Source organism: Apium graveolens, chromosome 10 (assembly GCF_009905375.1).
Source record: "Apium graveolens cultivar Ventura chromosome 10, ASM990537v1, whole genome shotgun sequence".
In the NCBI taxonomy this organism is placed as follows: domain Eukaryota; kingdom Viridiplantae; phylum Streptophyta; class Magnoliopsida; order Apiales; family Apiaceae; genus Apium; species Apium graveolens.
In genome coordinates this window covers 202,454,913-202,481,282 of record NC_133656.1, presented here as the reverse complement: position 1 = coordinate 202,481,282, position 26,370 = coordinate 202,454,913, and the positions used below count along the sequence as shown (strand labels likewise).

At 30.9% G+C, this 26,370-nt stretch overlaps 1 protein-coding gene across 1 annotated transcript; it reads left to right on the top strand.

Moving 5' to 3' along the window:
* The first annotated feature begins 13,254 nt into the window (after positions 1-13,254).
* Positions 13,255-18,502, top strand: LOC141693527 (putative beta-D-xylosidase 2). The gene is made up of 6 exons (XM_074498663.1): positions 13,255-13,782; positions 14,508-14,789; positions 16,269-16,536; positions 16,613-16,963; positions 17,061-17,474; positions 17,639-18,502. The coding sequence occupies exons 1-6, from the start codon at positions 13,381-13,383 to the stop codon at positions 18,241-18,243; spliced, it is 2,322 nt and encodes a 773-aa protein (XP_074354764.1). The 5' UTR covers positions 13,255-13,380; the 3' UTR covers positions 18,244-18,502.
* The last annotated feature ends 7,868 nt before the right edge of the window (positions 18,503-26,370 follow it).

Sequence of the window (26,370 nt, the reverse complement as noted above, 5' to 3'; positions counted from 1 at the left end):
TTCTGATAGTCACTTGACAATGTTATGTACAACAATATTGTCAACTGTGACACAGCCAAAAATATCTGGGAGAAGATTGAGATCTTGTGTGAGGGTACAGAGGAAGTAAGGTCTAATCAAAGGAGAATACTGATGTCTCGGTATGAGGGTTTTATGGCCAAGTCTAAGGAAGGAATCACTTAAGTTTTTGAGAGATTCAACAAATTGATAAATGACTTGCAATTTCATGATAAATATTATAAAGCCGGGGAGGTTAACCTAAAGTTCTTGCTAGCTATTCCTGACCACCTTGAACAGAAAATATCAGCCATAAAAGAAGAAAGAGATTTGGGCAGAATGACACTAGAGGTTGTATGGGATATTAAAGACATATGAACTTGAAATGTTACAAAGAAAGTCATTAGAGGCAAATCAAGGACATGTGCTTGATGGATCCAATGCCTTGGTTTTCAATGACAGTAAAGAAAGTGAAGATGAACAAGATGCACATGGTCCATTCATGTTGTGAAGTAAAAGAGCAAAGGACCTCAAAAGCAAGTTGTTTTAGAGTTGGAGGAAGATGAGTATAATACCCTTGATGAGCTGGATAAAATAGACCAATATATGGCTTACCTGACTAGAAAATTCTCTAACATCAGGGTCAAAAAGCCAAAGTTTTCAAGAATAAGGGACAGTCCTCCAACAACAGCAATTGGAAGTCAAAAACTCATTTTAACTCATCTAGCAAAAGAGGTTACAAAACTGGATCTGTTGATAGATCAAAGATAAGGTGTTTCAATTGTGATGAATTAGGCCACTTTGCTACTGAATGCAGGAAGCCAAAGAAGGTGAAAAAGGATAAAGTATATCTGGAGTTGGAAGCCAAGTATAAAGTTCTCTTACAAAAGCAACAGGGAAAAAATTATATTGCTGAAGAAAAGAGTTAGGATGACTCTGATGAGGATAAAGACAAAGAAGAATTTGGAAATTATGCTCTCATGGCTCTTGAGCATGAAGAATCATCCCCTTCAAAATCAGAGGTATCAACTCTAACCACTATTGATTTAGATGCTAGGCAATATAAGGAAACTGTTAAAAAGATGAGTGTAGAGATGTTTCATATACACACAATCATGGTGGCAGCTACTGAGGAAGTGAGTAGGTTGTCAAAATTAAATGAGAAGCTTGAGATTAAGAAATAAAAAAATATTATTTTTAAAATATAACCAATTATTATAGCCAACTCCATCGGAGTAAATAAGCTAACGAGGTTTAGCAAATTTTACATAATCACTATTTTATGTCATTTTAGTTACCCAACACCATTGGAGATGTTACATTCTTGTAACTCATTAAATTTGACTTTATAAGATGTATTGGTTATTTTTGATAAAGCTACATCTTCTTATAGTGATAAGTATTATTGAATCCTTTGTGTTTTTTAATGTAAGCAAATCTTTGGGTATTTATCTATTGAATAAAAATATAATAATTCTGAATATTGTGTGTTTAATTATTTCGCTTATTTTTCACTGCTTTAAATTATTGAAAATGAAAAATATGCATTCACCCAACTTTGTATGTAGACCTGGCAATATTGGTATACGACATGTGAACACGATACGAAATGACACGAATAATTAGTGTTTGTATTCGAAAATTTGGTACACGAACACGAAAGTACACTGACACGAAAAAACATGAGTATAATTAGTGTCGGGTTTGGGTTTTCAATATAGGTACACGACACGGAACGAAAGTACACGAAATAAATAAATAATTAAATTTTTAAAAATATATATTATACATATATATACACTAAATACCAAATATGAATTTTACATATTCTAAATAACATATATATATAATTATAAATACTAAAATATATTTTATTGTTCATTGACTACTTGAGTGATCATTTCACCATTTAATTATCTATTGCATTTTTTAACAATTAATATTTTTCGTATATAATCCGTGTACTTAAGTTTACTAAAGCAGGTAAACACGAATATATTAGTTTCGGGTTAGTGTCACCAAATTGGTACACGAATGTAAATCCGGGTCGGGTTCGGGTTTAAGGTTTGGTATACGAAAATACGAAAGTACACAGAACGTTTGTACACGATACGGAACGTTTCCAGGTCCATCTGTATGTGCTTAGTGGACCTGACACTATACAAATTGATATCTGAAAATCTAAATCGATTTTCCTAACAAAAAATTGATTCAATTTGAACATAAATATTTTCATATTCATAAATTATACAAGAAATAGTACTTGGCATTATAATAGTCTTAAAGAAAATAGTCCTCGGAGAGAGATCAATACATTTTTGACTTTTTTATTTTGTCAACATTGAGAGGGAGACCATGGAAGCAAATTTTTTTACCGTTTTGTTCCTAAAATTTGTCGAACTAACTTTTTCCCTTTTATTTCGATTTCATACTCACCTGATTTTAAAATTTCATTCAAATATTGGCTGTAAAATTTTAAAAATGTATAGTCTTATGTTTTAGAGATAAATACACTTTGCACCCTCAAACAAAGTTGAAAAAACAATTTTGTACCAGAACTTTCAGAAATACAACTTGCACACCTCAACTTCAACTTACTAATTCAGTATGCACCCTTTTGCAGATTATAATTAAAATAATAAGGGGTAAAAAGGGAACTTTATTTTAAAATGTAAATAAATTTTAGTTGGAATTTCAAAAATAAGTTAAAATATTTATAAAAATAATTTCTTGTATATTAAATATTAATATTGATCAGAATATTTTTATTAAATACACTTTAAAATCATAACGACGTCAAAGACTTTAAAATGAAATAATTACATTAAATTAAATATATATAAAAAATATATATATATAATTATTTTGAATTTAATTTTGGTAGAATTATATAATTTTTGGCATTAATAATATTACTAAAATTCAAAACTCAACTATATAATATTATTCAAAAAATTTAAAGATATTATTTTATAGCTATAATTATAAATTCAATTTTTAATATAATCTTGAAAAAAAAAATAGTTTAGTTAATATTTTACTGAAATTCCCATTCTACCCCTTATTTTTTTAATAATAACCGTTGAAGGGGTGCTTTCTGAATTGGTAGGTTGAAGTTGAGGGGTGCAAACTGAGTTTTCAATATTATTGATACACATTTGTTTTTGAAACAAAATAAGAGGGTGCAAATGCAATTTTCTCTATGTTTTATGATTGTTTTATATGTCGTTTAAAAGAAAAAAGACAATGAACAATAAGTATAATCTATATTCTACCAAAGACACAATCGACACATGAGTTTAAATATTACAAATATTCAAATTGTACGAAGGACAATGAAAATGTATGATTTTCAACTTTAAGATTTAGGTGCCTAGTGGACAAACTTGAGCCAAATAGAGTGTAACTCCAAAATCTAATATTGGTCCTAAAAGGTCACAAATTTAAGACTATGTGTGTAGAGTATCAATTTCTTCAAATTTCAATATCAGGCTAAGGAGATTATAATTTTAATGACTATCAACATAGATATAGAGTTTAATAATGACTATCAACATAGATATAGAGTTAAATTAAAAAGATTCTATTATATATGTATAGGAAAGACCATAAAAATCAATAAGGATTAATTTTTGAACTCATTTATAAACCTAAATTATTCTCGTCGATTGTATGGAATTTTGTGTGTAAATATATATATGACAAAATTGGGGTTTGGATTTTAAGAATTGAGAAATTATGTATATGTGTAAAGCCCAATTTATGTTTAAATGTGTGTATATCATGTTGTTTAATGTCGCCTGAGTTGTTAAATGACACGTTGGAAATTTGGCCGAAATTTGGATGTTTGTGAGGGTCAGAGGAGTCGTATGCATCTTATTAAAGGACTATAGCTAATCCACTTAGTTTTGTTTTGTAAATTACAATAATGGGATAAGAATTTATAAATGCTAAACTTTCAGTCATGAAAAAAATTATATTACCGTCTGGATGCTATTTTTCTGAAGAGTGTTCCAAATAACTCATTTTTTCCGATACTCAATATTGAGGATGCTGATTTGCTTGTTCCATTTATAAAAATCATCTTAAAATATTACGAGCCCGACCTTAATGTCTTTACAATTGGATAATACATTCATATGATGAAAATTAATTTTTCTTTTTAAATATAAACATTTTCTCATAGCCACCATGATCAATTTATTGACGAACATGTATAAGATAAAATAATTAGCTTGTTAATAAATGATAATAGCATGATAAATTATAATTATTATAGATCACAATAGTATCTTAATACGAACTACTAAATTTATCATTAATACAATAAAATAGCAAACACAACAAGATCACCCATTGTTATCTTTTTTTATATTCTCTTTACACACGAGATTATTTTTCATATAATTTTTCATATATTCTCATGTGTGATTATTTTTCAACCAATCTAATATATTTGAGATTAAAGCACATATTAACCTGATTTTTTGACAGCACAAAAAAATATTATAAGTACTGAGTTTTATACAAATACATGTTTATGAGAGTGAAATTAATTTTTTAAATATATTAAAAGACATGATTTTAAGATAGTTATGTTCAAATATTCGGCATTAATGAAAAACAAAAGTAAAAAAATTATCAAATTTGTCCACATGATATTATAATCTAGCACAAACACTCTGCATTAAATATCTTGTTTAAAATATAATTTAAATCAAACATTGAGTTCAAAACTTAATTAATTTTAAATTTTCTTAGATAGTAATCTTTCACAACTTTCTTATAACTACTTATATTGAGTTTTCAATACTTATTTTCATAAGTTTTTCTAATTCCTTGTTGTGGAACATATATAAGGACATATTTTATTTTTAAATTATTGCATTAATATATTTTGAAAATTAAAAATAAAAAAGTTACCGTTGCATATAAATTTATTATATTTATTGAACGTTATCAATTCATATAGAAAATCACTTTCTAAATATGAAATAATTTAAATAAAATTATATTCTCGTGATATTTTTTACATAGTTATCATTTCCGTTTTATATTGGTCAGGTTAATAATATAGTGGTTAAATAAAATTTCTTAGGTTAAGATATGAGCTTTCCGTATGTGCCCTCCGGACCTCCATAAATTAATATAGAAAATAGGTTTACTATCCTTTTTTAGTACCAACAAAATACACTTAGATTCTGAGTTTTGTTTGATTGATGTTAAAAATTTAGGTAGATTTATTAATTTTTTACTGTAGACATATTTCTATTAGACGATTTTTTACTTTTATGTCTTTGTCAATGTGGAAAATACCTGAACAAGTCTCCCAGGAAACTAAAAAATCTCTAAAAAATCAGAAACTTAATGCACTTATTTCATATTATTATATATGTAATCTCTAGTTCGTTGGTATATCGGTATCGTTCTTGAGTTAGGAGCTCAATGTACTTATTTCACGTCATTATCTTGTAATGGTATGTACATTGCATTCTTTTTGCGCCGGTAATTTTTATAATTTAAGACCTTTAAATTTGATTTCTTTGGTTTTCATGATTTCATCAGCCCAAGTGCTCAACTATGCACTTATTTGCGGACTTGCGAATTTTCTCCGAATTTGTACAATTTTTCAGTTTTTTTGTCTACTTTGTAGCCACATGTTTTCCAATTTATATTTGTTATTACTGCCCATTTTGCAGGTATCTGAACCACGGGGGAGAGTGTAAAATCTGCAGAAAATGAAAACTGAAGACAACTGTTCTTTTAAAAAATCATAACTTCTTTTACTAAATCTTTGTAATTTTGTATTAATTGGACCTAGCTTAAATTTTGAAAAACTACTGTGAACTTTAACTATTTCATGTAACAATTTATTTTCATTCGTGTAATTTTAGTTCATTTTGTTCCATATACTTAAATGGTACACGAAAAATTTCGTGTACACCGGATCGTGTCATGTTTGATCGTGTAAGAGCCTTGTCGTGTTCGTGTCCCAATTTCAGGTACACGGATATATTTCTTGTCGTTTTCATTTCTACACATAAAGTACACAAAAGACGACATTACGCGACACGAAACGACACGACCTGAATGTTTTTTCAGGTCTAGTTGAATGTATTTAAAATTATATAAAAAAATAATCACAACTATTTACATACATTCTCATAGTGGATGCTTATTGGGAACTGTTTAACTCTACGGTGGTGGGAGGGCATTCACAGTATGCATGTGTGATGTGGCAACTCAATCAGCGCAAGAAGTTTAAGTGTGAATTAAGACTTGTTGATGGAGAAGCCAATGAGTTAGCATCATACTAAGGTGAGTATGGTGCCAATTATTTAGAGCAAATGGTGATCATTGAGGAGGATTTTGGTAGAATCGAATAATTGTGGTACTTGGATATGGGCTTGGGAAGCATTGAGCAGAGGTTTAGGGCCATAAGACAGGGTGAGATTGAGCATGTTGTCCTTGAAGATGAAGTTTTCAATGCTCGGGAGGAAGACTTGGCTCATGAAGCAGGGGACAATGATGGATGGAGGTGCATAGGGTAGTAATGATGATGAGGAGTTTGTTGAGCTCGGGGTTGTGGTTGGTCTTCCGGCTGTTGTGGTTCTGAAGGGGTCGGTGCATTGCAAGGGGATGAAGTGGATATGGAGCTTTGAGTCTAGATGGAAGCAAGGAGAAGCAATGCAGTGAGGCTGGGTTAGGGGTATCTCAACTGTCTTTTTATTCTTATTAATTAAGTTTTTATTTTAGAAAGTGAAGATTTAGTTGGTCCGATTGGTGTTTATTTTGTGGATGATCTTAGAATGATAAGTTTGGATTCTCTCTAGCCCATTTTCTAATTGGACTAGTATTATGTAATGATGGATTAGTTGGGCTTAATCCCTTTAATATATTTTGCTTTCAAAAAAAAAAGTGGTTGTACAGGAGACTATTACATGATTGTCTAACGTGTTTGATATGAACTATAATGTTAATTTCACTATGTGACAATCTCTTTAAGAGACTTTTTAAATCTTGTTGGTAACTTGCGCAAATTATAGGTAAACAACACAAATTCAATTAGATTAGATTTGTTTGCTCACCCCGCCGCCAAAGAGAGTTCAAGCATATTAAAGTAATAACGTTGGAATCAACATATGTCATGACTATTTGTTGTTTCTACATGTTATGGAAAATTGAGATCTCCTGACAATCATGCGAGTAAAAATAACATTCAGCGTGTTTGTTTAACTAATTATATATATATATATATATATATATATATCTATATATATATCCGAATGTTTTTTTAGAAAAAGGATTTGTATTGAATTAGGATCATCCTTTATTTAACTAGTTTTGTGATAATCTCCTTTAAAAAATTAAAGAATGAACCACTATTAGAGGCTCCCTCTAATAGTGGTTCATTCTTTAATTTAGAGCGCCTTAATTAAAAAATCTATCATTTCTATTATGGAAAGCTAGCAATGTGGCCCGCAAGAGATGACTTAGTTGGTTAAATAGGAGACAAATATCCTCTTGGTCACAGGTTCGAATCTCACGGGAGGAGAATTTATGATTATATCTCCTGAGTGAGCCAGAGTCTGTCGATTAAATACGATTTATCTTGGTTCACGTGGTTTACAGGATATTACGTGAGCACGTGGAGTTTATCTAGTGTGAACCCGAAGGGTGGTGGGTACATTTTACCTACGATAAAAAAGCTAGCAATGTGGAAAATCATGGCTAGTAATTTTGAGACCGCGGTTGCATGGCTAGTTAAACACCACCTTGGTGACAGTTCGACAATCGGTTGGTTTCATAATTTTTTATAATTTTATGATCATCACATTACTTCACGAGACTGTCCAATCTAGTTGGTAACTCATACGAAGCACGGGCCCGAAATTAAAAATAATAGTATCACATTATTATTTGTATAAAACTGAAACTCATAATCCGTGTAAAATACAGATCTAAATATAATACATAAAATGCTGTTAAAATATGTAATTAAAAAATCTAAATTAAGTGTAACTTTAAAATTTCACCATATAGTTCTAATTTTGCATGCACCTAATTATTTACTTATATAAATATGACATTTAACTTACTAATAAATAAAATTTAAAAAGTGTAGAAGTTAATTTTTGTCAATTTAGATTTTATTACATAAAATTTTAAAAATAGTTGTATAATTTTCAAAAAATAGTTGTATAATTTTCTCGTGAGTACCAAGATTCGGGACTTAAACATGGTTTTCTTATTAGTATATATAGTTGATAACCCGTGCGAAACATGGGACTGAGACTCAAAATATCCAATTAATATTTGTAGAGAATTATTTATAATCCATGTGGAACACAAATTAAAATTAATATATTAATATCAATATTAAATTGGTACTTGCAAAAAATAGTTATGTGGTTAAAAATAATCGAATCAATTATGAAATTTTCACTATAATTCTAATTTTGCATAATTTTACTTGATATAAAAATCTAACATATTAGTTTTATTTTTGTAAAATTAATTGTATCTCTATCTTATGAACCAAATATCTATTCTTTAGATAATTTAATATTAATTAATATAATTTGATAATTATCTTATAATTAGCATTTTCAATATAGTTTATTTAATATTACTTAATTATTGATAGTTTACAAATTAAAAGTAAATAGATGGTATTAAACTTAATTTAATATTACTTAATATATAATCTAGATACAACACATAATTTTTTTACTGTTAAAATATGTTTTTTAATTTAAATTAAATAAACGTTATAATGGACAGTAACAAATACAATCGTTAAATCAATAATTTTCAGTTTAAAAGTTAATAAATGTTATTAAATTCATTTGTTATTACTTAAATATTTTTAAAATAATACTATAGAAAATAAAGTTTACAGATAATAAAAGTCAATTCGTGTTGATAGTTTACTTTGTAGTTAATAGTTTTTTCAAAATAAAAGTAAATATATGTTATTTTACTTAATTTAACATAACTTAATAAATTTTTAATATAATTTATGAATAAATAAAGTTTACAGAGAATAAAAGTTAATTCGTGTTAGTAGTTTACTTAATAGATTGTAGTTTTCCTAAAATTAAAATTAAATATAAGTTATTTTACTTAATTTAGTGTAACTTAATAAATTTTGAATATAATCTACAAATCTTTTAAAAATATTTTTAATATTTTAAAGTAAATAGACGATTGGATGAACACTAACTAAATTTTTTTACAAAGAATAGAAATCAATTTGTGTTAAAAACAAAGTTTACAGATAATAGAAGTCGTAAGTACCAAAATTTGATAGTTTGATAATTTAATACTTTTAACACCAAATTTTACATAATTTTGCTTATTAATAAAAAGTATACATTATTTTATTATCAAATAAAGATTATGGGATCATTGTGCCGAGATAGAAGGCAAGCCAGCGAGAGTTCTATATCCCTATTTTGTCAGCTATCACGCTCTTCTTCTCAACTGTGCGAAAAATCTGTTTTGTAATTGTGAACTTTCAATTTCAAATTATTAAATTGACATACACTTTTCAACTCTATTTAGTCCCCCAAAGGGTGAATAATTGCTTTGTGCTATGATTTCACTTGAATGAAGCCATTTATGTCTCGTAAGATTTATTTATAGCTAAGATAGTTTATTATCAGTTGTAACTTCCGCTTCAGATTTTACACTCAGGTCGCTGTTTGAGTCCGAAATATGTCTTTATATTGTTTATCTGAGTTTCAGATTTAGGACATCATGTATGTAAGTGATTATGTTAGGCTTTATATAGAGTTTCATTTTTGTCTCTAAATAGAATTTGTGCAGTGGCGGATTTAGAACATCATGTATGTAAGTGATTATGTTAGGCTTTAGTAGTTTAAATAATTTTTTGTCTTTCTTATTAGATTTTTCAAAGTTTTTTATTCTATGTGATGAAAATTAGTATTTCAATCATTTAATTTCTAAAATTCGTTCAAATTATAAAAGATTTTTAACATTATAAAAGCATTTAAATATTTTTGGTGGGACAGGGTATAAATTATACATATCTATAACCTAAAATTTTAATAAAAAAATTACTAATTTCTGGTTGGGTGGGGCACATGTCCAGGTGAATCTTAAAAAAAATACTCCCTCCATCCCTACCAAATGTTTACATTTGGGTGGGGCGCGGAGTTTAAGAAAAATGATAAAATAGTGGAGGAAAGTTGAAAAAGTGAGTAAAGTAGTGGAACCGATTAATATTATATGTATAAAGTGGGTATAGTGGAGAGAAATAGTGGATGTAGTTATTTTAAAAATAATAAAAATCTTACCATTTTTGGAAAGTTTTAAAATATAAACAATTAAAAAGGACATCTAAAAAAGAAAAATGTAAATAAACAGAATGGACAGAGGAAGTACTAATTTATGGTTCAGGGGGCACGTGTCCAACTGATATCTAGGTGAATGTGTGTTTGACCCTGTGTATCATAAACTGTTGTGATTACAGTTAATAAGATGAAAATGGTACAAAATCAGTTACTAAAATAGTTATAAATAACACACGTCATATGTTGGTTGACTAAATGTAAATGGACCCCCTCCAGTTATATTAATAGGACCAATTGAAAATTTTCATTTTATCACATCACCTATGTCATGTCATTTTGTAACAATTTTTTGTAACTTTTTTTTGGCCTCTAGCATTACTCTAATAAGATTACGTTTACTTTTGTAACGATGAATATATGCAGAACTTGATAATTCAATTTATGCTACATTTCCCAACAAACAGCTAAGTGTGGCGACACAAGAACTTGATCCACACTAAAATCTCCAAGACCGGTTAAGATGTTTGTCTCGTGTATCTCATTTTGTTAGACGAGGCAGCAGAAATTTGTATGTTGATACGAATTCGCGAAATCTGTAACTTGTATGTTAAATCTGTATTTGAACGAACAATTAACCGCCACTAAAGCCTACCATGTAACTTTCATGATTCAACCAGCACGTCTGGTGCCATATTGCCCATGCTGCAAGCCTGCAACGGCCCATCTTTAACATTTATACCTACCTATTTATCCACTTGTGTCCTCTTTCAATATTCAAAACTATATTACACATTTTTTTACTCTTAAACCCCAACTACTGAGAGCCCCCACAAATTATACACTTGCATTCCTTGTAACTTTTGAGTAAATGATACTCTAATCCTCCTAACATGATAAATTCATGTAATGCTAATTAATCATGTCTTAAGTAGTTTTAATACTCAGCTTTGACAGGCTGACAGGCTGTTAATCTTATCCACTAAGCATAAGTTTCCTTCATCTGTTGATTATATATCAATAATTGTGCATTAAAAAGGCATAAGCCATCAAGCAAAAGAAAGAATTGAGTGAGATTTAGCAAAAATCTAGTAATCATCATCAGTTAGTTAGCAACTAATTGAGTTTCTTTGTTTGTTAACTCTTTTCTTACTTTCACTAGAGTTCTTGTGTGTGGTATAGTTGGTTATATAAGTTAGTTGGCCACTAATTGAGTTTGTTTGTTTTTAAGGATCAAGTTTTTTTCTGACTTTTACTAGATTAACCGTCTCATTAACTTGTAAACAAGTCAAACCGATCTGTGATCACCTTGATTTCGATACCAAATTAGATGATCTTGGAGTTGTACACAAGTAAGGTTAGTTATAATGGACAAGGATATTGACAGAAAGTGGAAATGGCGGATAAGAGGAATAAAGAGAAACATAACTACATAAATATGATGTATAAAGTTTAAAAGTAACCAACCTCAAGTTGGTATAGCAAAACTGAAGTTGCATAATTACCAACTTGAAGACTACAATCACTTAATGAGGTACAAAATCATAGAAACTTTGAAAAGAGGAATGGAAGTTAACTTCTTTCGGTACAGAATGATCCTTTTCTTCCAAGCATGTACATTTTACAGGGTATGGATCGATGTCAATTTATTGCAACATATCTTATCACGTTTGTTATCGGAAAAGTATACGCTAACAATTATATGCCACGACCAGATCCCTTGTTTCTAACTTTGTTCGATCCACAAATTCGAAATACTAACATATGAATAGAGTTTCAATATGTTGTTCGAAAAATAATTTCAATATGTAGAGAGTTCACGAAGTGGTAGTTAAAACTTACTAATAATATAACCAACACACGTTGTATTGTTGGCAAAAGGCCAAAAAGCATCATCGGTTTGAAACAATTAACAAGTTCTTGATTTGAATCATTAGTAACAAGAATGAATGTAAGGGTCGTAAAGTTCACTTCAGGGCTGCAGGCAGCAGGGTGGGTTCGTGGGGTGTAAAGCTTAAAGTTTCGCAAGTAGATGACCCTTCTTCATCTTTAAGTTTTTATCTTTGTTTTGCAGCGTCTTCTTTAAGTTACAAATTTGAGCCGGTCATAAAAAATAATTCTTAATTAAGCATTCTGTTCAGATATAGTCTCCGAATATATATTGTTGTTCTGGTACGAATATTGCCACCCGTGATATCTCTGTCTGTAACTTGTCTGTAGTAGTCGATTCTCCACTTTTAAGTTTTAAGATAGTACTACAACATATTGCAAGTGGATCTATTTCTTTCTACTTCCAAATTTAAGCAATTTGCCTGTTTGTTTAAAACTGATTTAGTTCCTAGTCCAAATGGTAAGTTCTTATCCTCTTTCATCTCATATTCAGATTCTAGATTCCTATGGAGTTCAGTTCTCGCTTATCCTAAAATATATTAACAGTAGATGTTAATTGGAATAACTCATGAATAATATGAATCGAGCGGAGGTGAAGTGAGTCTCACGAATAATTCGGATTGAACGATAATAAATTGAGCTAATAACAATGTATATGCTACAATTCATTAATAATATGAATTGAGAAGTCATCGGAAGTGAAGTGAGTCTTGTAAATAATTTGAATCGAGCAGAACAAAGTGAGTTAATAACAATGTATGTGCTACATATACTGATATACAGCTGATTTCTAACATTTATGGAACTCTGAAACAGTAGGTTAAGTTGTATGATAAGGGTCCCAAAACTTTAAGTCCCCAATCCAAATGTAGCATATCTTCCTACTTGCCTCAACAATCCTAAATTTCACGTTTTACTATTAAAAACATAGAGCACCATACCTTGTATACGATAATGCAAAACAGTGCTCAAAAAAAGTAATGAGCCTCTATATATTTTATGACCCAACTTGCATTCCCCATCTCAAAAACAGAAATTAAAATTTTCACAATTTCATATCAGTTCAATCATTAAAGCTGTTTCATCACATCATTTATTCATCTATATATTCTCACACTTTTACACTCTTTATCTTTAAACCAAAGCCAACCAAACCACTAGCCTAACATTTCCAACAATGAGACTCACTGGAAGTACTACTCTTCCAATATTTCTCTGCAGTCTCATTCTCATTCTCGTTAATGTTTCTGGTCGTGCGCCGTTTGCATGCGACCAGAGAGATGTGAAGATAAGGCATTTGCCGTTTTGTCGAAGTTCGTTGAAAGTGTCGGATAGAGTGAATGATTTGATCGGAAGGTTGACATTGAAGGAGAAAATAGGATTGCTGGTTGACAATGCAGGGGCTGTGCCACGGTTGGGTATAAAAGGTTATGCATGGTGGTCGGAAGCGTTACATGGAGTGTCGAATGTCGGACCCGGGACTAAATTTGGTGGTGATTTTCCGGCTGCTACTAGCTTTCCTCAAGTTATTACTACTGCCGCTTCTTTTAACTCAACTCTGTGGGAGGAGATCGGACGGGTGAGATTCCAACCTTTTTTATTTATGTAATAGGTAACTTATAATTTAAAAATGATGCAGTAACAAATTATCGAACATGGATATATTATACTGCGACCGTACACATGCTTGGTTCTTTCATTCTTGATTCTACATTACATTCATGCTTGTTGAGAATATTTAGTTTAGTTATTCTCGGTGTTTTGTATTTTCACTTTTTGTTCTTTTGTTCAAGAATCTTTCAGGTTTGGTCACAACTCACATGTGTACATGCACTTGATTATGTTTGGAGGAGTAACCAAATTGAGTTATTCCATAATAAATGAAGTTTAATTAGAATAAATCGAGATTAATCGAAATAGCATGATTACTAACCTAGTTAACGAAAATGAGAAAGAAATTCCAATATATTTTGGTTATAAAATCTCGCTTTCATTCCTGTTGATTTGATGGAAATCCTATAATCCAAACAAATACTTAATTTGGTTCGTTAATTAAAATTGAACTTAAAAATAATGAATAAGTATTTAGCAAAAAAAAAATAAAAAATGAATAAGAATTGGGATCGATTCGAGTCAAATTTGATACTCTTCGGTGTATTGCAACTTTTTATGTTCCGTAAATGAAAAATTGAGGTCTCTTGATCATGCATTCACTGAGAAATGAACCCAAAAAATTCTGAAAATTGTGACATTATTTTTAAGAAATTGGGAAAAATATTTAGCAAAATAAATGGTGGTGGGCAGGTGGTGTCAGATGAGGCAAGAGCAATGTATAACGGAGGCATGGGAGGACTGACTTACTGGAGTCCAAATGTGAATATTTTGAGGGACCCAAGGTGGGGGCGGGGACAGGAGACTCCCGGTGAAGATCCTGTCGTAGCCGGTAAATACGCCGCCAGTTATGTTAGAGGTTTACAGGGGAATGATGCCGGTGACCGGCTGAAAGTGGCTGCTTGTTGTAAGCATTACACTGCTTATGATCTTGATAACTGGAGTGGTGTTGATCGCTTTCATTTCAATGCCAAGGTGAGTTTTGTACTCTAGTCTTTTTCTTGCATATAAAATTGTACACTGCTCAGAATTCTAAAAATCTAAATCTAGTCGAAATTAGTTATCTAGAATCAGTTGAACCGAATTTGGTCATTGTAACTTGTATGCTGGTAAAAAATATGTTAATCAGTCACAGTCAGGGGCGAATCCAAGAATTATATTCCGGGGGACACCGACCATATTTTGTGAATACATCCTTATATTTTTAAATTTTCAGGAGCACTTTCATATATTTTCAAAAAATTTAATAATAAAAAAAGTAAATTTTGTTTAAGGGGGGACACGTGTCCCCCGTGAGCCTTACTAGATCCGCCCCGGTCACAGTGACCAAATTCATTTTTTGTAAAGATTTGTGTCGATCTGTGCCGAGTCCAATACAAGCGAGTTTGAGGCGAGTAAAATGACGAGTCGAAGTAAGCCGGGAGGAGTCAAACCGCTCATTTGGCCACCATAACTTATATCATGCATGTGATACATATTGTTATAGATCATGCATGTGATACCAAACCAGTAAGTAATGATGTTTGGGAGGTTTGATTAGTATAATAGTGATATGTCACTCTTGATGACTTTTTGGTTCCAGTAGTAATGTTTTTCTTGGGAGGCTAAACTGTGTCGTAGGTGTTGGGCTGGAAACAGAGGCTACAGCAGCCCGAAAGACCAAACCAGTGCTCAAATCAAGGAACTTTACAATTTGTTACATCTTTCATTTAATAATTTCTGTCCAAATAATATACTAATAAAATTAGTTCACCGACAACTTAATTCCGTGGCTTATTTTATATGCAGTTTGAATTATGTGTTTTTAGTAAGGTGCGATTAGCAAGTGTCTACTTATTTTCGTTAGAACTCTTTGAACTGTGAAACCCGAAGATTTGTCGATTTGAGAAGCGAGATGCTGGAGTTTATGCATAGATTCCATTCATATAAGTATGTTTGGATAGCATAGATTCCATTCATATAAAATGGAACTGCATTGGGGAAGAAAATTTTTACATGGTCGAGGTTTTGCTAGCAATGAGGTACTGTAGTTTAGTTTAGATTGAGATAGTTCAGATCTTTGTCTTGTGAAGTTCACACATTCCAAGCACAACATGTGACTGGTAAAATAAAATACTTATCTGAGATGCATAGCTTTTGTCACACGACTGTCCGTTTGGCTTAACTTATTTTTCAGAAATAAATACTACTTATTTTCAGAAAAAGTATCCCAATGTGTATTTTTTTTTCTCCGGGAATTAAAGAATGCCAGTCAAGCTAAACTTGTGTAATCATCCTATTCCGTATATTCCTACTTCTTCGATAATAAACCTGATTTTGAATTAAGTGATCGACATTTTGAATTTATGAGATTCTTAAGTCGAATGCTAATCTGATTGATAATGTGGTTATTGTACATGACAATGCCTTCTTGTTAAAATTATTGAATCTGACATAAACTTTGTAATGGATCAGGTTAGCAAGCAAGAAATGGCTGATACATTTGACGTGCCGTTTAGGTCGTGCGTGCTTGAAGGCAAAGTTGCGAGTGTAATGTGCTCATACAATCAGGTCAATGGCATTCCTGCCTGTGCTGATCCTAAGCTCCTCAAGGACACCATTCGTGGCGATTGGCGCCTCAATGGCTACATTGTCTCTGATTGCGATTCTGTTGGAGTTTTCTACGATAGTCAGCATTATACGTCCACGCCTGAAGAAGCTGCAGCTGATGCTATCAAAGCTGGTCAGTCATTTAACAGTTTGAAATACAAGTTTACAGTTATACAGAGTTGACTATAATTTGTTAAATAAATTTCCAGGTTTGGATTTGGATTGTGGACCTTTTCTTGGGGTGCACACAGAAGGTGCCATAGCTAAAGGGATTCTGAAAGAAGCAGAGATTAATGGGGCCTTGTTTAATACACTTGGTGTCCAGATGAGACTGGGCATGTTTGATGGAGAACCGTCAGCACATCCATTTGGTCATCTAGGCCCAAGAGATGTTTGCACACCAGCCCATCAGGAGCTTGCAGTTGAAGCTGCTAGACAAGGCATTGTTCTTCTCAAAAATCGAGGTCCATCATTGCCACTCTCGCCTCGTCGTCACCGTACAGTTGCTGTTATTGGCCCAAATTCGGACGTTACGGTTACTATGATTGGAAACTATGCTGGTAAGCTTAATAGTCTTCAATTCTCTTTTGGCCTTCTTTCGAGTAAATTAATACTGACTTGACACATTTGTGCTGTTAACTTGCTATTATGGTCTAGGTATTGCATGTGGCTACACATCTCCTTTACAAGGAATTGGGAGATACACGAGGACAATTCACCAACATGGTTGTAAGGATGTGGCTTGCGCAAATGATAAACACTTTAATGGAGCCATTGATGCTGCCCGTAATGCGGATGCGACTGTACTAGTCATGGGCCTGGATCAGTCTATTGAAGCAGAGTTCAGAGACAGGACCGGACTCCTCCTACCTGGACACCAGCAAGAGTTAGTATCCAAGGTAGCTGCAGCATCCAAGGGTCCAACAATTTTGGTACTAATGTCTGGTGGGCCTGTTGATATATCGTTTGCGAAAAACGACCCACAAATTGGTGGCATTCTTTGGGTTGGTTATCCTGGTCAAGCTGGAGGAACTGCCATTGCTGATATCTTGTTTGGTAGTCATAATCCAGGTATGTTGAGTGTACTAGTTCACATTTTTAGCTTAAACACTTTCATTTGACAAACTTTTCTTCGGCATTTTAAAAGGCCTTTACAAAATCTGTATTAGCCCTTACCAGGACACAAACTACTTGTTACATCACATCACATGTAATATTTACTAATTTATCTCCAGGAGGGAAGCTACCAATGACATGGTATCCACAAGATTATCTTTCCAAGGTGCCAATGACAACAATGGACATGAGATCAAGCCGATCAAAAAAATATCCAGGTCGAACATACAGGTTTTACAACGGGCCAGTTGTATATCCATTCGGCCATGGACTAAGCTACTCAGATTTCGTTCATACCATTGCCAGTGCTCCAACTATACTTTCAGTTCCACTTCACGGTCGCCATCATGCCTCTGCCAACACAACACTATCCGGAAAATCAATAAGAATTACACATGCCAAGTGTAATAAACTCTCCATTACTGTACATGTCGACATTAAAAATGTGGGCTCTAGAGACGGATCTCACACGCTGCTAGTTTTTTCAAGGCCACCAGCCGGACACTGGGGACCTCATAAACAACTAGTGGCCTTCGCAAAGGTACACGTGGCAGCTCGGACGCAACAACGTGTACCGATAAAAATTCATGTGTGTAAATACCTAAGCATTGTGGATAGATCGGGAATTCGAAGGATTCCAATGGGTGATCACAGTCTTCATATTGGGGGCACCATACATTCTGTCTCACTTGAAGCAGAAACTCTTGGAGTGATCAAGTCTTGATTTATTTGCTGGAAACAAAAACAAAAATTCCCTTGATTTTTGTAGGAAGACAGATTTGCTCATGTACCATTCTTTTAAATGACATGTGTATCGTCTTACTCCCGGTGATAATTATGTCTAATTTTTGCCAAATGGCTTTCTAGATAATAAACCATTGTTCTGTTAATTGTTAGACTTCCAAGGATTGTACTACATTGTTCTCAGGAAAATAAGAACCCGACACGAATATTTATGTTGCATGTACTTGCTCTTTTTTCTACATCTTCGGATTCATCGTTTTTTAGATGAAATGAATTTGGGCGGGAGTAACCTGAAATAGGATAAATTGAGACAGTATTTTGTAAAAATGTAAAAATTTCTTAAATATATTAATAATTTGCAACGCTATTACAGAACCGTACACGAGATATTGTGACCTCATACTTCGAAATATTAAACTCGAATGCAATGAATTTGGCCTGCTGCAAATGTAGGCACATCAGCAAACTAAGATTCTACAGAATAAACCAAACTTGTTTACATAGACATGTGATACAAAATCAGAATTGGATTGAGTAAAGCTGTTTTGCTTTGATCATATACTTGCTGCCAACGGTATTCGATACCCCAAGCAGAAGAAAGTCAAGCCTTGCAGTTTGTCAAAATCTGTAAGAAATCAAATTGACTTTTAGTATAATACACTATCTTCACCACGTGTATACAAGACTTATTCATGGAAATCAATACAAAATGTATAGCACTATCATATATATTTCCAGTTCCCAGATTCCAGAGTAACAGGGTTGTTCTTTCTTGACTCAAGTGCACGACTTAATTTCTTAAATTTTTCCATCTAGTATATACCGCTGTCACAGACGGAACTAGAAAAAAAAATGCAGAAATGAGTTAGACGAGTCACTAGCCAAGTTTCACCGGTCAAATACATTCAAGAAAGTCTTTCCATAGTTGTCCCTAACGATCAAATAAATTTACAAAAGTCCTAACTATCGCTTATCTATGGTATTGGTTGTTACTTCATTGAATTTATATAACTGATAGGCATATGAGATGATTCGACTTTGATAACCGAATTTCACCATTCCAACTTCCTTTGAGTATCGCAGAATTGATGTACGCAATTTTATCCTTATTTTTCCAAAAGTTATATCAAGTTGACAGGCCAAACTACAAACTTTACTAAGGCTTCTCGAAGGTCAATTGAAGGCAAACTCTACTGAAAATGTTGAGCAAGTAGTAGCAAGATGTGCTTTATTTTTCACTTATTACAAAACTATTACAGCTGGGTGATTTAATGAATAGTTTGATAACGATAACACAGTAAAACGAATTTGAGGCAAAGAAGGGAATCTTGTTTAAGGTGTTCAATCCACGTCGTCGTACCATGCCTCCCTGGATACCAACATGGAACATGTCTGATTACATTACATCCACATTTTAGATAAACTATTATTAGCCTTAAATAAAGCTCTCCTGTTTAACTCAAATTTTATCCAAGATTCAATTCATAGGGATTTATAAACTGTTCCAACTCCATTATATGAGGGAGTATCATAAATGGTCTCCAGCTAACAACGCTACCTCCTCTCCTCATTGTTTACACAATTATTATTTTTTTTTGTTTTGCAGAAGCGTGCTGAATTGCCGAGGTGTCCGTTAACTTAAAAATTAATTCGGTACTGTTATATTGTTATTTAATTTTAAGTAGTAGTTCGATGTTGAAAACAGTACCGAGCAGAGTACTCGAATATCGAGTACTTGAATGATGAAGACGAATACTCAGAAAATTGACTAATTACTTGAATTTTGGAGATGCAACGGAGAAAAACGGATTCCAGAGTTTAAAATGTTGTGATGTCATAAAATGTAAACAGGAGATGTGGGAAGCGGTTAAAGAACGAGGCTGACTTTGGGATGAAATGAGGGAGCTGGATGATGAGAATGAAGGCTGATGCAATGTGTATACATGATATAATTGAAATGAATAATAGAGAGTCCTAAAACTCCTAACAAAACAATGCATGTGTTTTGTCAAAACACATACAGAAGCTACAACTCCTAACAGGGTGGAGTTCACTCATGGATTATTTGGCTGGAATGGCTAAGGAATCTATCCAGTTTCAGCCCTCGCCATATTAATGTTGTCCCTACTCCCTACCTTAAATTAAACAAATGATCCTATTTTCATTTTATTAACAATCTATATTCTTTGTACAATATCAGCATAGTTTTTTTTTTACTTACATTTTGTCACATGAACGAAATCAAGGAGGGGAATGGAATTTAAATTATGTTAAAGTTAAATTTTAACAATAATATTCTTAGCTTCATTTTGCTCTTAACAATTTATATTCAAAATCATTTACCTATTTTAAAATTAATATTATGTATGTGATTTAAGCAAGACTCTCTTTATTAAAAAGTTGATTTTAATATTAATTTCTAAATTTATTCTCTAAACAAAAAATAAATGATACAGTAGTATATAAATTACTAATAAAACGTGAATATTTTTTTTATATAATAAATAAAATATAGACATATGATAGCTTGATTGAAAAGACAAATGTACAATGTACAACTTTGAAAAGTCATTATCACAATCTATGTGTAGATATATCAACCAAGAAATGTTATGTGTTGGGAGCACATTCTCTATATAGCTTTCGTTGATAGCCTGCCTGCCAGCCAGCTACTCATTTAACATGAATAATAATTATGAGTTTGTTGAAATTCTTAATAATTGAATTTTATTGTTTTGGATTTTAACTTTCATTGTAATTATTGTCCTGCAATATTCTCATGTTGAAATTAATGTACTTGACGGAATAATAACTATAACCGTATAAGAATAGGTACTTATAACTCAAGTACAATATCTTGAAATTATATAATCATATGTCAAGTATATTGTTTTCTTCTAATTGTTGTGCTGCTTCCAAGCTGGACAATAAATGAAACCAACTATTCGGTATAAAAAATACTTAGAATCAATTTTTGGAACTTTTTTATTCATACATGTTCACGTACAATTTTGATTAGTAAATGAATAGATTACTAAATTTTGAGAATGTCAAAGGTTAAAAATTTAGAATCTTGCAACCAAAAAATACTATTTTCATCACATTGGAAATCACTCAATCTTTTAAGAGAGAAATGTTAAGACTCGCGAAATCATTTTTCTAATGATTCCCAAATGCACAACTAGCCAACTAGTTATTTGCCAATTCCTAATATCCAATTGAAACTCGCTTTAATGTGAACCCCATCACACCAAATGTAATTAGAGAATAAATTTTAAATTCATTTTGAAATCCTCACATTATTCTTTGTACTAATTATCATTTTGACTCATTCCAAAGTTTAGATTTCAGAGGGTAAATATTAGTTTTGTTATTTGTAAAAAATTTGATATCGATCTTTCGACACCATTTCTTAGATAAAATTATCTTATTACGAAAATATGCTAATTTTTTCATGCTATTTCATACAGGTAGACTGTATTTTATTTCAGTCAAATATTATGATTTTCCTGAATTTTTTTATTTTTTTCGGTCAAATATTCCGATTTTTGGTATATTTTATTTTATGTTCATATTAGTAGATTTTATTTATATAGGTTAAATATTATGACTTTCATGCTGTATTTTCGTGTTAATACCCACAATTTTATCTTATCTCAGTTAAACATTCTGATTTTAGTAAGTTATAGTTTATAATAGTCAAAGTTTTCGATTTTTTTTTTTTTATCGTAGGTAACCCGCAAAATTTTTTATGTATCTCGTATTAAGAAATTTTAATTTGATCAAAGATTTCAAAAAAAATTTAGCTTATATTTTATTAAAGACAGAGCCGTGCCTGAGAATGTGCTAAGTGTTGGTCTTCAGGTTTTGATTCTGTATGGCACATTTTTTTACATGTTTTTATACGTACTTGTTTAAAAAAATAAGTGCATTATAATATTATTTCCAATAAAAAAGCGTAAATGGAAGAAAGGTTGTTGAAAAATAATAAATGTTAAATAGAAATATATTATTATCTGGAGTAAAGTTAACAAATTTATATTAACCTTACAGATTTAGATAAGTAACAAAATTTTAGAAATAAATTAATAAAAAAACATGCAATAAAAATACACATATTCGCATTACAGTGGTGTATTTTAATTTTTTGTGGTAAATATACTTGACTATTAAACTTACTAATTTCATTAAAAAGTCATTAAATTTAATAATTGTATAGAAGTTTTTTTTGACAAATTGTAAAGTATTGTATAATTTTTAAATTTTAGGCGATTAATTCATTTTAAACTTAATTTAATTTTTGATATTTACCTAATAAATTTTAAGTTTAAATCATGTTAACACATTATATTATGTACTCGTTATATATATATATATATTATTTTAATTACTTATTATATTATTTTTATATTATTATAAAGCATCTTAGTCGATTTGGGATGACATTCCAAATCATTGTGACTAAGGGACGCCAGATCTCCAAAGTTCATATTTTTTTTTTTTTTGCTAAATCCAAAGTTCATATTTACTCGTTCATATTTTAAAATGACTGTTTACGGTCTCATATCACATGTTACCCCTCATGATGGGCAAAAAATCAAATTAAAAATGAAACCGAATCAAAATCGGGAAAACTCAAAAAATATTGAACCGAATAAAATTGATCCGAAATTGAAATTAAAAAACAAAAAACCAAATTAATTTATATGGCTCAGTTTCGGTTATGCATTTTAACTGAACCGATAAAAATCTGAATCGAATACTAATATAAATAAATATATATGCCCGCAAGGGTTGGCTCAATTGGTTAAAGAGGGGAAAACTATCATCTTGATCACATGTTCGAATCCTACAGGAGAAGAATTTATGATTATTTCTCCGGAGTCAGAGCATTTCGCTTAAATACGAGTGGTTTGGAGGTTATTACGCTCGTAGGATTTATCCAGTGCGCACTTAAATGGTAGCGGCTGCGGGTTATCTACGATAAAAAAAGTTATATTTTATACATATAATTTACATATTATTTATGAATTAATTTTTTACAAGCTCTTGAGTGTTTTGCTGCTCGACTAGTTTAACATTGGATGTTTTAGAGCAACTCCAAGAGTTTGGTCCAAATTTGAACCGAACCTTGTTCCAAATTTGGACTGAACCTCTCTCCAACTCCATCAGTTTGGTCTAAATTTCGGTTCAAATCTCAAAATATTTATTTAATTATTTTAAGGTCTTATAATATAGATATATTATTTTTGTATGATGTAAGATATTATCTTTATATTTTATTAATATTATTAATTACTTGTTTTATTTTAAAATTATTAATAAATGAATAATAGAATTTTAATTAAACTTCAAATATATATGAAAAATAGTAAACACATTTAGTTATAATTTTTATAATAAAACCGTTAATAAAACATTACATTCAAATAAGAAAAGTACAAATATTAATTAAATCTTAAAACATCATTAACTAATACTAATTCTCAGAATTAGTATATTCAATAAATGCAATAATATTTATTTAATTACGTTTAAATATTTTTAATTTAAATTATTATTCAAATAAATAATAATAATATCCTAATATCGGTTAATTGTATTTATAAATACCCAAAATCAAAACTTTATGTAATAAATCAAAAAAAATACATTATTACTATTATTTTAATCTCGGTCCAAATTTGGACCGATAAATAGTACCGGCCTAAATTTAGACCGGTACAATTCATCGGTCCAAATTTGAACCCAAATTTAGATCATTGTTAAGTGAATTTAGATCGAAATCGTTCTAAATTTGAATCTTTAGTACACTCTTAGAATTGCCTTGGTTATAACTGAGGAATTCAAAAGCATGCCTTGTCGGAATTCAATTTAGGTATATGGCTAATATAATGCATGCTAAATAGAACTGTCTGATGTGTACTATTTTAACATGTTAATAGTCCATTAGTCCTCCCCAGATTGTGAGTTATTTGAGAATAATCACTTAAAAAGGTCTTCTGCAAATAGTTCAAATTTGGCCAGTATTTATTCCGAAATGCTTGAGTGACCGAAACTGGTGATTGAATATAAAATAATTAATATATTTTTTATCACAAGAAACAGCAGGGCTATGATCAATTTTTTTAATGTCGTGTTTTGTAATACATTAACTTGATTTCCACTGTTGTAGCACTTACGAATTTATTTTTCATATTTACCGGTTTTGTAATTGAAATTGGGTCGATTATAATCGAATCAGTATTTTTTAAATCGAAACCACGGTTGCGATTTTAGATTTTAGAAATCAAAAATATATTATTGATGTTCTTGTTACATCTGAAAACTAAACCGTACCTTTACCTATCTAATTGTGTAAAAATAATATATTCTGTGTATATGATTATTCTTATTCCACGTCCCTTTTTTTTGTTAAGAAAAAATACTTGTGGCTAGCCTAAGTTGGGAGATTAGGAGGAAAGGAAGAAAATCTTATTAAATTACTTGTAAAGAATTGGTATTCAAAAATAATATTTATACAAAAGTCGTAATTAAGTTGAATATTTGAAAATTATTTTATACTTATTCCATTGAATACTTTGTTCAGCAAATAACAAGAATTTTAAGTTTTAGAAATGAAAAAATCATTAATGAGAAGTTTACAATCACAATAATAAGTATTATTCGTAATAAATTATATAAGTCAATGACTTCTTAATTCAACTATATTTCTCCAGCTCTATATAAATATGAAGAATTCGATTAATTGATATAAAATTTAATCAAGGTAATTTTTTAATTCTAATTGCCACACAAGCGTGATATATATCCTATATCCTAACGTGATATTATATATTTTTATTGATACTTTACTGTTTTCCAATCTCAAAATAGGTATTAGTATATTTAATCACGTCGTCATCCAAAATTTTGATTTCCATTCTTATCTCGGAAGATACTACTATTTTTAAAAATATATATTTACCCGTACCAAAATTTTAGATTTCTAATTCTTTATGCTAAAACTAGTTAACTAATATGTGGTATACGGTTATTATATAGACTATTATAGGAAAATGACTCGAAAAATATTTTTATAATATTATATTAGTTAAATGACGTAAGTAATGTAAAATAAATTATTTATATATTTTATTATACCTATTTTTGCAACGATTTTTGAGCCAATAGTCGTTATAATTAAGCAATAAGATGTTTATAAGATAAAAAACTATACCCAATAATAAAAAGTTAAGTACAAAACAGAATATTTATATAAAAATATATTTAAGATTTTGAACTCGATTTTTTTAATTTCACGAATCGAGTTCAGACGGCTCGTTTTGGCACGTTGGTCGGTTTTAAAGAGTCGGACCGGCTAAACGAGTTGGACAAACCTCTTGTTATATTGCATACTTAACCGAACCTAAATCTTTTATTTTCACGAGTCAAGTCAGCTCCTTTAGTTAAACGTGTCAGAACATGTGCCCAAACTCGTCTCGTTTAACTAAATGCGCCAAGTCGAATCCACTTAAACGAATTCGAGTCGGGCGAGCACACGAGATGCCCGATTCAAATTATAGCTCTAATTTCATGGATATGTTATATCTTATCTTAGTCAAAGATTTTGATTTTCACCGCTTCATTTTGATATCTTATCTCGGTCAAAGATCGTAAACTTACTTCTCGCGCTATTTTTTATATAAATATTATCTCGTATCAACCAAAAATTTCGATTTGATTTTATCTCAATAATACAAAAAATTATCCTCTCGATTCAAGTCATCCATAAGTCATCCACGAATACTAACATATTACAAAAATTTATCCTAACGGTCCAAATTCGTCCCAATCCAAGATCTCTAAATTATTACCATATTACAAAAATTTATTCTCTTAATACAAGCCATCCATTGATACTACCATATTACAAAACATTGTTATAAAAATTATACTCACGGTCGAAATATTTGTGCGCACGGTAAATATCTCAAGATGACTGACACTTTTTACCAAATTCACCACCTAAGGGCTAAGATAACAACAAACACTCATTCACACACACATATTCTCACTATAAATTTCACTTTCACCCACACAGCTTAGCTCACATCATATCGTCACT